Source organism: Parasteatoda tepidariorum, chromosome 2 (genome assembly GCF_043381705.1).
Source record: "Parasteatoda tepidariorum isolate YZ-2023 chromosome 2, CAS_Ptep_4.0, whole genome shotgun sequence".
NCBI classification, from domain to species: Eukaryota; Metazoa; Arthropoda; class Arachnida; order Araneae; family Theridiidae; genus Parasteatoda; species Parasteatoda tepidariorum.
The window spans coordinates 21,251,557-21,269,652 of record NC_092205.1 but is presented as its reverse complement, the minus strand read 5'-3'; the positions used below and the strand labels follow the sequence as shown (position 1 = coordinate 21,269,652).

Sequence of the window (18,096 nt, the reverse complement as noted above, 5' to 3'; positions counted from 1 at the left end):
TCAGCGAGTAGCTTAAACTGGATTTGACGTATCTGCAAAACGTTGTGGACTCCTTTTATAACAAAATCCAGGCGGTTATCAAATCCAAAGGAGGTGTTACACGTTGTTAAATGGCGTTTTTCATAATTTCTCTAAGGGTGGCTAATTTTTTGTCCAGTGTGCTTAGTTTGGGCGAAAACCAAAATGTATTATTAGGGTAATACAAGAAATTTTAATATTAAGAACACAATTTAATCTGTATTAAAGGTATGTATAGTTCTTAAAATTCATTAAAATATTTCTTATTATTTTTTGCTTAAAAAGTAGAGTAAAATAAATTTTTATTGAAAGCAAAGTTTAAAACTCACACATTATGAAACATTTTATTAAAAATTTCAGAGTCACACTGGTACATTTTCATCAGTTGGAAAAATGACAGAGATAGTAAATCATAAATGATGTAATATAATAGAAATTACGTCTCACTAAGGAGAAAAATATACAGTTGAAATATCAAAATTAAATTGATAAGAATTGTTTTTAAAATATTTGAAAGATATGGTATAGTAGCAAGTACATTAACAATATAGGTTTTGATGATGTGAAAACGCTCCCAGAAATCTAGGTCAACACATGAAGTACATTTTTCAATGATATGAGTGGAGAAAAAATCAAACTTATGGTCTTCTTTCCTGCAATGTTTTGTGATAGATCAACGGTGGAGTTTTGATTCTTGGCTCAGCTTTAACGTTCGTGAAACTTTATTTTAGCGTGGCGTAACCTTTATTGAAATACCTCATTTCTGTTTTACTGTCCTTGCTATTTATCCTACTGTTGAATGTGTACTACTGTGACACTGAAACACGTGTAGGTTTTAAAAAACTGTTTTACAACTTTTGAGTTTTAAACTTTGTTTCTAATGAAATCTTATTTATTTATAACGGAATTCTCTGGCAATTTCAAGAAGATAATGTTTTAAAATTTTAAAAAGAGTCACATCCTAAATAAATGCTCATTTTTATTTCAAATTATTTCATTATTAATTAATTTTAACTATTAAAATTCTCAGAAACCTGCAAAACAATCATTTCCACAAAATAGAAACTGTACTTAATTATTTACTAACATTCTTTATTCTTGACATTACAGTACACAGAAAGAAACATTTTCAGAATCTTAATTCGATGAACTGTTGAAACTCCTGGTAGTAAAAATCACTCATGTAAAAGCAACTTTGAGGAAGTTTCTCGATTTTCGGAACAAAACAAGGCGTAAACATCCCAAACAAATCTAAAACTTTCAACCAGAAGTCGTAAAAACAGTAGAACATTTCTCCTCACTTCATCGACGCTCGATTCGTACTTTCGAAATGGATTCGAATAAAATACGTTTGTCCAGACACCGTTAACAGAGACGTTTTTGCTATTTTCAAGTTATAACAAACTGCTATATGTGATGAATCGACGTACATTCTCTGAACAACCATCATCTCTATGCTAATAATGCCCGATAAACCCATTTTAGTCAGAACAGAATGAATAAGGCTGGTTTATTTGTCGCCAAAAGACCATTGATTATTCTCATATGAATCCGTTTCTCTGATAAATAGCTTTCACGAATGTAAATCGTTTGATATTCTTCGAGAACAGGGAGATATTTGGGTTCGAGAAATATGATATTATAGAATGAAAAGTGATATAAGTAATTTCTGTATTTACAAGATAAAATGAAATTTTGCCCTTTTAGTGGTAAGTGATAATCGTAGATATGTGTTTAGATATTGAAGTGCTCTGTTTCAAAACATTTGTACTTGTTCATAAATAGCATTTTGCAGTCAGTAGTTTTGCAGCATATTTATGTAAAGCATGTTCATAAATTATTGGGGGATATCCATGCTTCATATCTTTCGAGTAAAGAAAAACTGTTATCGTATATCTATCAAAGATTTTCTTCTTATTTTACAGTACAATCGAGATCCAATATTACGAACTTCGATATAACGAATTTTGTGTAGCACAGAGTCACTAAATTTCAAAGAAACAATGACCATAGGGAGTCACGGGATGACCCCAAATTAAATTACGAGTAAATTGAATTACCATTAAATTACGAGTATTACAAGATAAAATAATATTTTGACTCTTTAGTTGTGGATGATAATCGTAGATATGTGTTTAGATTTCGAAGTGGACTGTTTCAATATATTTGTACTTAATAATAAGAATAACATTTTACAGTGAGTAACTTATATTTATGTATAGGATGTTCATAAATTATTGTGGGCTACCGATACCTCATAATTTTCGAGTTTAAAAAAAGCATGGCAAAATGTAATTTTATATGTATTCGACTTTTTTAAAAAAATTTTATAATGCAATCAAGACTCGATATTACGAACTTCGTTATAACGAATTTTGCAATACTAAGAAACACGTAAATTTCAATGAAACAATGACACGCAGGAGTCATAGAATGACCCCAAAATAAATTACGAATTTTACGAATGTAAACTGTACGTGCTATTCGAGAACAGGAAAATCTTCGGACTCGAGAAGTATGATATTACAGAATGAAAAGTGATTTAAGTAAATTCTGCTTTAGCAAGATTAAATAAAATTTCTACCATCCAATGGTAAGTGATAATCGTAGGTATGTGTTAAGAAATTGAAGTGGTCTGTTTCAATATATTTGCACTTAATAATAAGTAACACTTTACTGGGAGTAATTTATATTTATGTATAGCATGTTCATAAAATATTGTGGGATATCGATACCTCATAACTTTCGAGTAAAAAAAACATGACAAAATATTATTTTACATGCATTAGAATTTTTAAAAATTTTTTTAGTACAATCGAGACTCGATATTATGAACTTCATTATAACGAATTTTGTTATACACAGAAACACGTAAATTTCGATGAAACAATGACAAGCATTAGTCATTGAATGCCCCTAAATCAATTAATCTATAATTTGCTAAAAAGAGTACAGTTTTCAATAAAAATATAAAATTTTTTAGTCTTAGACATGTAATATTTATTGTTTTATTATATTAAATATGTATTCCTTTATTTAACTTTTTACCATTCTTTATCCATATTCATACCTCAAAATTATCGAGTGACGAAGAAATGGCAAAAATGCTATTGTTTATCCATCGTAGTTTTTTCTATCTTATAATACAATTGAAACTCGTTATTACGAATTTTGATATCACAAATTTCGGGGTGTACTGTAACAATTAAATTTAATGATATAATGACACGCGGAAAATCATAGAATGACTTCTCATTAACATGAGTTATACGTTGCTAAAAAAAAGTTATAGTTTTAATTAGAAATCTTACATTTTTCAGTCTTAGATATTGTATATTTATTGCTTAACTATTATAGCCTTTGACTATTCCTTATCCATAAATTTTTATAAAAAATGTTAATCTTTACTTCTCTCATTAGTATGTAAATCTTCAGACGAGACGGTAGCCTCGCCGCCAACCTCAAAAGTAAAAAAGTGCAGGAAGTATATACAATAAGCACAAATTCCCATTAAAGAGATGAAATTGATTTTATTTTCTATCTGGGGAATCAAACTTGATAAAGAAGAAATGACAGAAGAAAATATCGGTTAGATCTATAAACGATAAAGAATACTTTTTTCAAGGATGGAGAACAACGGAGAGAAAAATTATTTAAATTTCTGAAAAAATATCTTTAGCACGCCGTAGATATTAAATATGTTTTAACTATAAAAGAATGCATTTCAAATTAAAATATGAGTTATTGTTGTCATTATCATGAAGTTGTAAAAGCTAAAAATTTATTGTTTACGTTAAAAATATTTTTTATTCTGAATTTATAGAATTGAATTATATTGAATTATATATATACATAGCTTCCCCACAAAATTAGTTTCACCACTTAATGATTTGAATTTCTAAGGAAAGGGCTTTAAAATGCTCAAATCACATTTAAAAAAAAAAAAATTAAAACAAAACCAATGTGGTTTAGAATTATATGCAGTTTCACCACATTTCTTATCTCTCTATTCCAAGAAATAAATAACCGAAATTAATGATTTAAATTTCTAAGCAAACAAATTTAAAATCTCCAAATTCCATTTTTATAATATTTTATCGAAAGCCAATATGATTCAGAAATAGATATAGTTTCACCACAACTATGGTCACACGACTCCCAATTAATTAATTGATAATTAACTGAAATTGAAAATATACAAATTTCATTTTTAAGAAATTTGATATGTAACCAATATGTTTTAAAAATATATACTGTTTCGCCATAACTTTGTTCTATCAACTCTGAGTTAATTAACTGATAATTAAATGAAATTAAACATCAAAATTTCTAGACAAACGGATTTAAAATGTACAAATTCCGTTTTTAAAACATTAAAAACTAAACCAATATGGTTTAGATAAAACACAGTTCCATTATAACCTCTAATTTCTCACCTCCTAGTTTCAAGGAACTGAAATTATTGATTAAAATGTAGTGCAATTAGTTAAAATTCCAGTTTTGTAATATTTGACATAAAAACATATATGGGTTAAAATATTTATATATATATATATATCAGAAGAACAAATAGAACATAGACTGAAAAATATAAAACCCAAATAGATTTTTTTTTCCTAACTTCCATTTCCAATTTATGCAAGTTTCTCCAGTTTATTCCATCCTTGTTGATTTTAATTTGTCGAATCCTCAAACGCTGTTTATAAATCCACGCGAAAAAGTTTTCCCTTTTTCGAAACTTTCTAAGTAAATAAAGTTCAGTGATTATTTAGCTTACTTTTTTCCTTTACTTTCATTCCTTTCAACACGAATTGAGAAGGAAATTTTGAAAGACAGATAACACATTCGAAATATTGCTCTCAGTGCATTTCTTCTTTAATATTCAAAGGCGGGGAAAATCTTCTCTCCAAAATGAACAGTCTCTTTCACAAGCATTTTATTTCATGGAATGTTTATTTCTCTCCCAGCCTTTTTCTACGTGGGTGTTTGTCAATTTAGAAAATTGAAATATTTGGCAAAAAATATTCATGTATTATGGTGTATTTTAACTATCACTGTAAAAATTTCTCTTAAAATAAGGTGAGAATCTAGAATTTTTGTTGAGTCTTATTTATTCTTGTTTCAACTCATGTAAGCGCTTTTCAAGTATGGACTAGTTTTTCTCCGTGTATGTCACAAACGGAACTTTTTTTCCCAAATATTTCAGTGAATTATTATTTGCTTTATAAGTAAACTATTTCCCATCCGATGTGGTAAGTAGAGTGTTCATCTGATACTGATTATTGGCTGTGTATCTGACCTTCAATTGTTTTTTTTTTTGTGGTTTGAACTTTCCTCTAATGCAACTTACTTGGCGGTTTTAGATTCGAAAAAAGTTTAATGTCTAAGATCCGCAGAAGTGAGTTGTAGAATTTTACATTCTATTTCTGTAAAACTACTAAGGCTTGTGTGAATATTTTTCTGAATTTTTAGTAGTTCAGTAAGCTCTGAAAGCACAGAATGGCTTGCTTCCATTGAAGGCAAGAGCTAAATTCCTTTTGCAATGCCGCTTTTTCATGCTATGTTTTAAATTACCTTTAACTAAACCAACCTTGATAAAAGAAATACCTCAATAAAAATAATCTAAAGAGTTACTTAAAAAAAATTTGAAGTTTTTTTCCTCCAATGCCCACCTGGGTTGACATTACGTCAATTCAGCAGAATTAGTGCAGATTTGTTTGTCATTCCTTCAGAGACAATATATTAGGTGGGCCACCGTTGCTCCCACAGTAAGGACAGAGAATGAAAGATTATTTATGCCTTGTCCCAGATTCGAACGCAGAGCTTTTCTGATGCAAGGCCAGTTCCCAGACCTCCACACATTCCAGTCGGTGAATCTGAATTTTATCTTATGTAATTGACTTTACTTCTGAAGACTTTTATACCTGACAGATAATTTTTGTACCAAAAAAAAAAACCAATTTCATTTTTTAGAAAATTTATCGAGAAAATTTTCAGAATTTATTCAGAATTTCAATGACTAAAAATTGTTTTCAAAAGGCTGGCTTAAAAAGCAGAACGAAGCACTTTCAGAGTTTATTTTTTTTAATACTTTAGCGCAGAATTTTTACTAATCATATTTTCATGACTTTTTTCTATATTTTATGTTAATTCAGCTCAAAATAAGGGGAAAATATTATATTTAGCATCTTAATAACTTATGGTTATGAAATACGGCATGAAAAATTGGTGTCTGTTTTTTTAGCGTTAGCCTTCCAAACACGGCTCACTTCCAAACACTAATTTTTCAAATGTGTACTTATTTGCGATTATTTAGACCTAACAGAAACAGTTATTTATCATTGAATTTTTTTTTTAATTTACAAAATCAATCATTAATAAATGTTTGAATAAGAATGAATTTTTTTTCTCCTAACTACTTTTTTTGGATTTTATATTTTAGTACAAATATAATTCCGATAATCTAGCAGTTTCTTTACAAACTATTAGACTGTTTTTATAATTAAAAAATGCAAAAATATATTTTTGCTAGCAATCAGAGTGTCAGAACAAAGTATATAACAGGAACACAGGCATCCCACCTGCGTCAAAGGGTTATTAAGAGATTTCAGATATTAATCATTATTACTTACAAAATAAATATAGTACTTCTTTATAAACTAGTTTTAGGGACTGACCAATATCTCCTAGAAGTGAGAAGTCCTCAGCACGGGTTGCCACAAACAAAACATTTGATCCTGACATTTATAAGCAAAGGGAGAATAGTTCATATATCAAAATAAAAATAGTTCATCTAGTACCGCTTTTGTAGGTGAAAATTATCCCATCCTGAATCTCGGATATCCTAATCTAGGATGTCTAAATTATCTCGGATATCCCAATAAATCTAGAATACATACTGAATTCCTAATACACCTTAATACAGCTAATTTCTAAATCCGGGATTCAAGTTAAACTATATTGCACGTTGATGGTTTGTGAAAGTGTCTTTTTTAGCCAATATATTCGATAAACTCAAGTTGGGGTTTCCGCCAAAATGAGATCGATCTTTTAGAGTTCCGTAGTCGAAAAAAATGGGAACCGCTACACTAATTAGAATAACTGCATTAATTGTACATTATTTTGCGTAAAGTTAGTTAAATTGAACTCACTGGAGCGAACTAATTCTGCTTTGGTATATATTCCCCAATACAAATTTTTCCTGACTATATAATCCTATTCCACGAATAAAACACCATCTGCTTAGCAAAACACTCTCACATACTAATGCATTGAAAAATATTTTTCCATCAGAAGTCGTCCCATTCTAAATTGAACCATATGTTTATCGTCCGCCGAACAAATTCAAGGTTCTCGAATAAATACAACGCTTGGATGACTTTAAATTCATTCGGTGGGGGCAGTCTTTTCAAAGAAATACTTTCATCCCATTTCATTTGTCAAACTAAAACAGCACGAAATATTTTTATTTTATTCCACTCTAAAGGCTACTCCTTTTGTAGAACTCGAGTATTTTTTTTTATTATTCCATCTTGAAATGTAGAAAGCATCCTTTGCAATTCTAATTTCTAAAATGAATTTTAATAATAAGGGAAATTTCGGATCGTTATATTTTTCTTTCTCCTTACTTCCGATTTGAGTCTTGGAAATGTAAATTCTTCTTTTCGGAAAATAAGAATCAATGAAAATATTTTTTTTTACAAGTCAGTGGCAATGTGATGTCTGATGTGCCGCTTTCTCAGATTTTGCAACACTGCTTTCGAAAAATCTATGAAACACCACTGACTAACGAAAGAAGCTTTTTAATCAGTTTTCTTTCTAAGTTTCTAGCATTAATTCATTTGCTACTATGTCGTTAAGTTGAACAATGTCATTTTCAATTTTTGTAGAAAAACTTATTCTTTGAAGTATTTCGACAGTAATTTATTAGATTAACTTGCAGTTTTATTTTTCATGTTTTTCTTAAATCTTCTTCCAATGTTTATGTTAAGGTTGTTTTTCGAAGGCTTCGTCGTCATATGAAATTATGCTTTTTTTGCGAATAGTATGCTATTTTCATAACTGATGTGAGTTTACAACAGTTACTCATGATTGTTAAGGCAAGTTTAGCCTATCTAAAGATAGCGCTATCTCTGCTTATTCTGAGAATGATGCAAAACGTCAAGAGGAAGAAAAGTCTCAATTTTGAGGAGAAAAAACTTTGTGGTCTAATTTTTTAATATTTAAAAACTTAATTCCAATGCTGCATTAGCCAAGCTTATAAAAATTTGCAAAAACTGAGAATATGGCAGTTATTTTGATAATTCTCCTCTGGGTGGAAAACGGTCGTTAAATTGGCGATTTTTTTAGGAAAAAAACTTTTAAAATATTTAAGTTATTATTCCGTTCTAAGGCCCAAATAATTCTTCACAGCAAGATGATACATGCAGTTTAAAATCATCGTTTTGCTTCAATTGTAAAGCACTTAAAATGTATGGCTTTTTTATTTTCCTTGGCGACAGAGATTTGAAAAGCTATGTTAAATAGGTGTTAGTGTAATAATAACAACTTATATGACACTCTGTCAAATAGCAATTGCCAATAAATATTATGGAGACCGGAAAATAATGTCGTTTCGGGGCATTAAATATTCCTTAGTTTTAAAAACCAATTCCTTTTTTTCGATCCGTTTCGATTCCTTTTTGATCCTGAATTGAAAGGTTGTTGCTAACAAGGGTGAATGCATTTTTGATTAAAAAAAAAAATCTTGATAACAAATATCAAATGCACCGAAACGACATTACTCTGCGGTCTCCTTAATATTAAGTAAAATAACTGAGTAAAGAAAATTGTAATTTTCCGACATACACATATTAGTTATAAGTACGCTTTAGATATGTTTAACTCAATTCAAATCTTGAGTAAATAAATTAAGAAAAACTTGTGTTCATATGTTGGAAGAATCGAAGATTAGTTCTAAAATTGTATTTTAAAGTACTGACGTTTTAATAAAATGTAACACCGAAAAAAAAGAAATTATTATTTTTAAATATGTAGGATATTAAGATTTGTTCTAATAGCATATGTTAAAGGCAAAACTTTAGAAATTAATTTTACTAAATTGAACGTTATTAATTTTTAAAAATTGACATTTTTGTTCAATTTCTTATATTAATAAGAAAAAAAAAAAAAAAAAAAAAAAAAAAAAAAAAAAAAAAAAANAAAAAAAAAAAAAAAAAAAAAAAAAAAAAAAAAAAAAAAAGAAAAGAATAAGAAAGAAGTATTAATAACGAGTAGAACTCTTTCTCCCCAAAATCAACTAAATGTTTGAATATTGCTTTGAGAAAAAAAAAAAACTTAAAAACTTACGTTATTGCATTATATTTGAGTAATATCACAGATATTTCTTGTAATTTTGAGCTCAATCCAGAAGACGTGGGAACTCTTTAATCAAGTATCGGGAAAAATTTGATTTTGTGGAGAACTTTTTGATGGAATTTACCCACATTTGCTATACTTGGAGACGAAAACCACGAGAACCTCCCATGATTAGCCTGGCGGCAAGGGGACTCTAATTCATGATCCGTCTACCAATGAGGATATTTCACGTCAGCATTGTGGTCGATGCAAGTCAGATACGGAATTTGTATTGACCAACCATCGCTGGGATTCAAACCCGGTTCACCTCATTGGAAGGCAAACGCTATATTCTTTGAGCCATTGCGGCTCTCATTTAAAAAGATTGTAATGTGACAAGAGAGCACACAGTAGAACACATGAGTAAATGGTCTGGAGTGGCTCAACACCTCCTAGAAGTGAGAAGACCTTATCACGGATCAATTTAGCAGTCTGAAGTAACGAACATAAACTGTGCAGCGGAGGAAATAAGAGGAATGCCACTACGCTTGGACTGCTAAACTGCGCAGTGGGGAAAACGCAAAAGATGTGATTACATTTGGACAACTAAAGGATCTAATTTCTTGTGTATGGTAACCCTTGCTGTAGCCTTCTCTCTTCTAAAAGATATCGAGTGGCTATGTATGTAGTACACTTTGCATAAGCATCGTACTTCTTAAAACCATATAAGAATATGAGAATCTTTAAGTGGCAGAAAATCAAATGTTATTATTGCAACGGTACAATAGGGAAACTATTATCACAAATTTGCAACTCGTAAACTCTTTATTTAAGAGATAAATAGTTTCTTAATGTGTCATTTATTACATTTATGCCGTACACATTAGATGAACGTGGTAAGTTTTTCTAATAACCAGCAAACAAATGTAAGGTTTTTTGAAGTCACTAAATGGTAAAATACATTTGCTCTTCTTGAATCTCCTAAGTCTAGGCAAGAAACAGCGAAGTTTCTGTGTGAAACTAGAATAGTTAATGTTTGATAGAAGACTAGACATATTTTTAAAAACATTGTTCTCAGTTTAATTTTGTAATTGCCAATGGCTTATTTCAGAAGTAGTTTTTAAACTCTTTTTGCTCAGTAAACTGCTCTTGAATTTAAGGTAAGAAGGTGGAATTTTTTTGTGTGAAACTTTTTACTCAATCTATTAAAGAAGACTAGATATGTTTAAAAAAATTATTTTAGAATTAAAAAAAAAGTTATAGAAAATGGATATTTTTTTTAATACTGAAATTGCCAATTGCTGCTTTTAGAAGTAGTTTTTGGACAGAGAAATCTCCACTATAAGAAGATAGTTTAATCGAGTGAAAGTAAGAAATTGGATTGAGCAACGCCCTTATCCATTCTTATGAATCTAAACCTTCGGGAAGTGATAAAATCTACATTAGCTTTGTAATATCATCAAGGGTGGAAATAGGAAGCAAAACACAAAAACTAAGACCGAAAATCAATAATGCACATAAAAGAACTGAAGAAACATTGTAACATAACGCCTCTACATGTACATATCATATTTATCTACGCTTCCAGACCATAAAACATAACACTATAGAAAGCTATAGAAGGAGAAGAAAAAAAAACTGATTTTTCTCTCTTTTTCTATGAGCTTTCGTGCCAATAACTTTGCGTATGATTCCTTTGAAGGGAGCGTAGGCTGGTGCCGCCCTTTTATAAATTGTCCACTTCCTTAGCGTGACGCTAAACCTGCCTTTGGTTCGCTATTTGCAAAGAACGGAAGAGCAGAAATATCGTCTGCTGTGGAAAAGGACCAGGGGGAAAAAATGGCGCCCAGTGGCCATTCGTTCTAAAGACAGATCCGGAAGTGAGGCAACCTTGACTTCCGGCGATTGGGGATCGGGTCACTTAGTGGGGATGGAAAAAGTGATGAGGGAAAGGAAGGGATCAGAGAGGATGAGATTCTCTGAGAATATATATGGGGGGGGGGGTAGTAGATCGAAAAAGGCGGCGCGTGATTGGGCTGTGGAATGGTTTGGAAATGAGATGGAAATATATGAAATGATCGGATTTTCTCCTTTTTGCTTCCATGAATTTTATTTTTTTTTAATATTTTTTTTCTCGAATGACAGTTGGCTATATAACTTAAAGTGGAAATTTTCGTTAAACGAAAATGGTGCGAAAGTTTTATATAAAAAGGTTATAATAAAAAAGAATGAGTCTTGTCCTAAAAATATCCCAGTTTTAAAAATCCAGAAAATATCTCTGGCTCTTTTAAGAGGTGCTATAGCGCGGGAGAAACATATCATTGCAAAATTTATTTCACATCTATTGACATTTTAAAAGTTCAAAAATTCAGTTAAGTGAGTTTAAAAAAAACAACCTAGAGCAAGCCATGAATTTTCATATGATAAAAAAATGTCAAACTATTAAAATGCAAGCAAGTTGTTACTGGGTTACTTCCTTTAGATTATTGTTACTTAGGATGATTAGCGTAATTCTGAGTTATTCTAGCACAATTTATTTACATTTTGATATTTAAGAGAAAAAAAATTATGAACCTTATGGTGAACTATAGGTTTATCTAAACTCCCTCTTTCTGTAAACATAAAACAGTAAACATAAACTTCTTTCTGTAAAAATTTAAAAATATTGAATTTATTAATTAAATAAGAGAAGTGTCTATTTCAGTAGAGGTGAATCAGAATGTTACAAAATGATCTACTGTTTGAGGAGAAAAAAGTTGAGGAAAGCGTAATGAAAATCTTAGGATTTGAAGTACTAAAATTTTGTTTCGTAAGTTTAAACTAAATAGAGCTAAGAATGGCCTTTGGCTATTCTTTCGCAATTTTTGTTGTCATATCGCCTAAAGTTTATTTTGAGCAATATCGTCTGATATTATTCAAAATAACTATGTTTGCAGACATCTCAACATATTCGAAATTGCATTTATAGCAAATGTGCAATAAATGACAATGAATGTAATTTTTCTTCATCATATTTTTAACTTCCATGGTACTTTTTATACTAGTTTACTGAGAATATTAACAAATTAATATTTAAAATCATTTTAGTAAATCTTTGGTTTTATATATTTTTGTGATAATCTTTCCTTAAAGCTGAAAATAATTTAAATAATTTTAATTATTAACCTTAAACCATCTAAAATACGATTTTAATCGATGTTCTAAAAGTATGAACAACATCACGAATATGCAGAATGTCGCTCATACTGAAAGCTTAATTCAAAGCTACGCAGTTTGTTTTGTAATATTAGCAATATTAACCTTTTCCATATTTGCCAGTATTTTGACAGATTTGTGATAAATATTTCAAAAGCAGTTTTATCAAATCATTTTCAACAATCATTTACGTAATTAAAAATATTGACATACAAAGCGCAATCCGTCCCCATAATTGCATTAAACGCGATTAACGACGAACGCTCAATTTAACACCTTAAATCAAGACTAAATATTCATTAAATTAATCAGAACAACAATCAAAGTTGACATTTCCCATCCAATGAAAATAATTAACCGAAGTTCCCCCCTAACGATTGGGACTGAGAAAGAAAAGAGACAAATTAAATTGCCGAGGCTTTTGTGGCTTGGCAAACCCTAAACACGCATCTCTATAAACTCACTTCTAAGAGATAAACCAATTCCAAACAAACTTCGCCTCTCGCCGTTTCTCATAGAAAATTTAATGAATCCAATATCTCAGAACTGTAGTGCGTTCGTGTGATTTTTCCCTTTTCCCTGCCCTTTGTAGCATAAGTTTTCTTCTGTTAAAATCAGCCCTAGGGACTTTCCGACGATAAGACAGTCTCGCCCGTGTTCTAATCCTTCATTTTGGGAGTGTCTTCCCTTTTCCAGTTCTGTCAAAATGAAAACAAAGTGAAAGAATCACTATGATTCAATTATTTAGGAAAAGTGTATGGGGTAAAAGGGAATTCCTTGTGGGTGTGGTAGAGTATATTTCGTGGGAAATAAATGTGCTAGCACCTTAATATTTATTTAGTTCTGATGTCTGATTAAATATATTTATGTTTGATGAATGATATGAATCATAAAATTGTCCTTGATAAAATGCTTTCCATCTTTACGCGACATTTAACTTAAGCCTAATGTAACCATTATAGTTTCTGCTTTTTTTAATGTAAATTGTATCCTTATTTTGAACTTACAAATGCCTCAATATTAATTTAAATTAGTTGAATGAAATTGAGAAATAAATTTGCTAGCACCTTAATATTTATTTAGCTCTGATGTCTGATTAAATATATTTATATTTGATGAATGATATGAATCGAATAATTATCCATGATAAAATGTTTCCCATCTTTACGCGACATTTAACTTAAGCCTAATCTAACCATTATAGTTTCTGCGTTTTTTATGTAAATTGTATCATTATTTTGAACTTAAAAATGACTCAATATTAATTTAAATTAGTTGAATGAAATTGAGAAATAAATTTGCTAGCACCTTAATATTTATTTAGTTCTGATGTCTGATTAAATATGTTTATGTTTGATGAATGATATGAATCATAAAATTGTCCATGATAAAATGTTTTTCATCTTTACGCGACATTTAACTTAAGCCTAATGTAACCAACAACATTACAGTTTCTACGTTTTTTAATGTAAATTGTATCATTATTTTGCGCTTACAAATGCTTCAATATTAATTTAAATTAGTTGAATGAAATTGAGAAATCAATGTGCTAGAACCTTAATATTTATTTAGTTCAGATGTCTGATGAAAGATATTTTTGCTTAATGTTTGATAAGAGTCATAAAATTATCCATGATAAAATGTTTTCTATATTTACTTGACTTTTAAATTCAGTCTTGCAACTAAATATAAGATAGTTTCTGCGTTTTTAATGTATATTGTATAATTATTTTAAACCTACAAATGCTTTATAAATATTAATTTAAGTTTGTTGAACTAAAATTCAAGGTGGGAAAATTATTTTCTTCGGATATCAAAAATATGTATTTAATTTATATTGAAGTTATGTGCTTCAAAATGCTAATCAATTTTATTTTCTATTTTTTTTAAGTAAGTTGTTTGAATTTGAAGGAGTGGGAATCTTTATTTCTCATGTAGGGATTGAAGTTAAAGTATTATCTTGCTAATATAAGTGCTTTAGCGAGCGTAGTTATGAGGAAGTAAACTGATTTTTTTTGTAGTGGGCTGCTTAAGAATTCCCCTTTTCACTTGTTCGTAAAAACAGCTCATACGTAATTCTTAAATTGAAAGTACTGGCAAATGATATTTAGCAAAAAAGTATAAGCGCTGTTCGTAGAGTTCTTAATTTTAGTAATAAAAAAATAAAGAACAGCAGTTTCTCAGAAAAAATCAAAAACTGTAATCAAGGATGTTCAAAATAAAAATTATTAAAAGTGGACATTCAGAATTGGAAATGTCGAAATCGGACATTTTTCATTAAATAGAATCGATATTTCAACAGAGAAAAAATTATATTCTGAAACTAGTAATTTTTGTTATTATATTTGTATTAACTACATATAGCATTTTTCTGTATTATTGAAATAAATAATGCTTGGAATTTTTGAAAACAGTGAAGAAGAAAAAGCGGAAATCAGGTTTTTAATGTTTGTGCGTGATGGTCTTTTTATTCATTGATACAATATTGAAATAGTAAAGTTTTAACTATGACGGAAGTCGAAAATGAAAATAGCCGGCAAGAAATATTTGAACTGAATGAGTTGGTTAAGATAGTTGTTGTATAAGAAATGCATTTAAAAAATAAAATAAAGTGAAAAATGTAATTGCTGTTAGTGAGATTCAGAGCAAAAGCATAAAGGGAAAATCCAAATGGAAAGGGAGAATGATTAAACTTTTCCCCTGATAGGGAAAAAAGGTACAGGAACTGTTCACTTCTACTTTTAGGGGTGGCCAAGGTTGTTATGGCGTAGAAATATCGTGTCTGAGACGTTACTTTTGTACTTATTTCGTTTAATTAAATTTGTTGTTTAATGTTGTTTAATCCGTCTAATTATTATTTACATCAAAATCCTTATTATAATTAAATGCTTTGTCTGTTCATTGGGGGTTCTGGCAAACCAATAATTATTCAGGTTAAAAACAGAACTTTACTTTAAGAACTGTAGTATTGAATTGGATTTGTTAAAAATGGACAATCAGATTTGGAACTGTCGGAATTGGATATTTCCGATTGATTATAACTGCACCCTTACGAGTGAAGCGTTTCTAAATATAATTAAAACACATCGTTTTCTTTTTTTTTTAATAAAAAAGTATATTATAAAAAAGCAAAATTGCGAGCAATTAAATGCATGTGTATGATGCCCTTAGTGTCTATTTCAAGCATAATTTAATAATAATATGAAAAATGTTTCGGAAGTGATAGATTTTTAAAATAAAAATATAGGTAATGTAGAGTTTTTTTTAAAAAAGTAAAACTATTATAACCGATTCATATGCCAACTTTTCTCCATCATTTTTTTCCAAAAGAATTGAAAGATAAAGCGCCGCATCGCAACATATTTTGAAAAACCACTGCCTCAAATGATTCGTTCCCTTCTCCGTATATGATTTCCAACTTCCCGTAGGGAATAAAACAGCATTAAGATATGAAAACGGTCACAGTGAAAAATTTCTTGAATGGCAGACGATTTTTTTGTTCCATCATCGAAAGGCATATTTTTTGTCCTGATCCATCTCATATGCTGATGCAAACGATTTTTTTTTTATTGTCGATACAACTTGGAGCGACAAGATTCTATTTTCTCCACCTCACATGCAAATATGCTGTGTTTATATAGACTTTTCCCATGTGAGATTGAAGATAGTCACGTATTGAAATTAGGTTGAATATATTTTTTTGAATATATCCTTTTGTATGAAATATTTGCATGATTTTGAAGAATTTTTTTTTTGAATGAAAAGGAAGTGAGACATGACAATTTCATAGATTTAGTAGGATTGCAATATTTACTTTAGAAATAACTTACAGAGATGCAACAGCAACTTGACTATAGTATGTTATTATATTTATGCAAATGATTTATCAGACACTTAGAAATAAAACTAAGAAGAAGTTATAGTGCTCTTCGAAATAGTTTCAGTATTACTCAAAAACATTTAACAAAAATATTTCTCCAATGCATGTGTGTGTGGTTGCCAATTTATTACAAAAATCATAAGGGAACGAAAACTTTTCTAAGGTTAGAGTTATATTATATAGTATATTATATTTAGTGGATTAAATATATTAATGAATATGAAGAGTTTGTGCATGTGTTAGGGTGCCCCTCATATAACTTCCATCTGTATGTGCTATGGTTCAGACAGCAGGTGAAACAAAAATTTTTAATCGTACAAAAATTTTAATTTGATAGATCGGGGGAAACATTTGAAATTTTTTTACTCGTAAGTTCAGCATTAGCTTTCATTTCAAATATTCCCATAAAATTTTTATTTTTCTATTTTTTCAGATATTTTAAAGTTTGTTGCCAGATTAAAACTCATGAAAAGGAAGTTCGTAAAATGCTTTTAAATATTTAATTATTTTTTAATTCATGATTTAACTTAAGCTCAATGATCCATAAGAATGTTGTGGTACATGACGACTACGTTACCAAATTGGTATTTCTAAAGTTAACTGAAACGATGTGTTTCATTTGCTTATAGCTACACTTTTGATAAGTATTTTCGTGAAATTCAGAAATTTAAAATCAACGATGCTTGAAATAAAATTAAAATATGTACTTAGAAGCAAAGTAAATGGAGAAAATGTTCTCATTCGGTTTCGAATATTGACGGATATACAGATATTGACGCCAACGATGTTTAATTAATTTTTGGTGATAGTATAGTGAAACCTCTCGGTAAGGGCCGCCTGTCGTTTCATTGAAAATTGGCCCTTATGGGGTTGGCCCTTAAATGGGGGTGACCAAAAAATAAAATGAGGAAATCAAAATTTATGTAGAAAAGAACTGTTTATTAATATTTTAAGTTTTTATACATGTTTAAAAAAATTTTCAATTGAAGTTTGTTTACTTTTTACAATTTTTTCGCAAACAATTTTAGTTTCTAATGATTCCTTAACTCTATAAAACAAATTAGTTAAATTCGCATCATTTATTAATGCCTTGGATTGGGTTATCTTTTTACTTACTTCTATTAGCGTTTCTTGGTTTGATAAATATGGCACGGGGGACTCATTCTCATTATCTGAATCTTTTTTCAAAACTTAAAACAATAAATATTAATGTTTTACCTGTATCTAAATCATCTATAAATCTTTTCTCTCAATCTTCCGATAAATCATCGTAACATTCTAGCCCATTTTCATATTTATCTGAATTTGGGTCATATTGAATTGCAGCAGCTTTTGAAAGTTCAACCACTTCATTTTCTAAATCAGCTGCATCGATAGTGGCCTCTAAAGCTGTATTGCTTAGCTCGCATTTTTTAAAGCAATTTACAATTGTCTGTCCTTTTACATTTTCCCAGGCGTGTCTAATCCACCGAATGGCATCTAATACTGTTATAGATTGAATGATTTGTGATGAATTTTTATCGCAATCTATAATAGAAAGGAGTCTTCGCAAAACAAAACGTCGGTATTCTAATTTAAAGCAGCGTATAACTCCTTGGTCTAGAGGTTGAATTTCAGACGTAGTATTTGGAGGCAAGAATTGAAGCTTTACACTTTTCAAGTTTTCG

At 29.7% G+C, this 18,096-nt stretch overlaps 1 protein-coding gene across 1 annotated transcript in view; it reads right to left on the bottom strand.

Annotated features, from left to right (window-relative positions):
* Positions 1-17,678: 17,678 nt before the first annotated feature.
* Positions 17,679-18,096, bottom strand: part of LOC122271207 (tigger transposable element-derived protein 6-like) — a 3,684-nt gene continuing 3,266 nt past the window's right edge. Inside the window, exon 3 of the mRNA XM_043051698.1 lies at positions 17,679-17,956. Within this exon, the coding sequence (XP_042907632.1) occupies positions 17,679-17,956 (278 nt within the window). The remainder of the gene's footprint in view (positions 17,957-18,096) is intronic.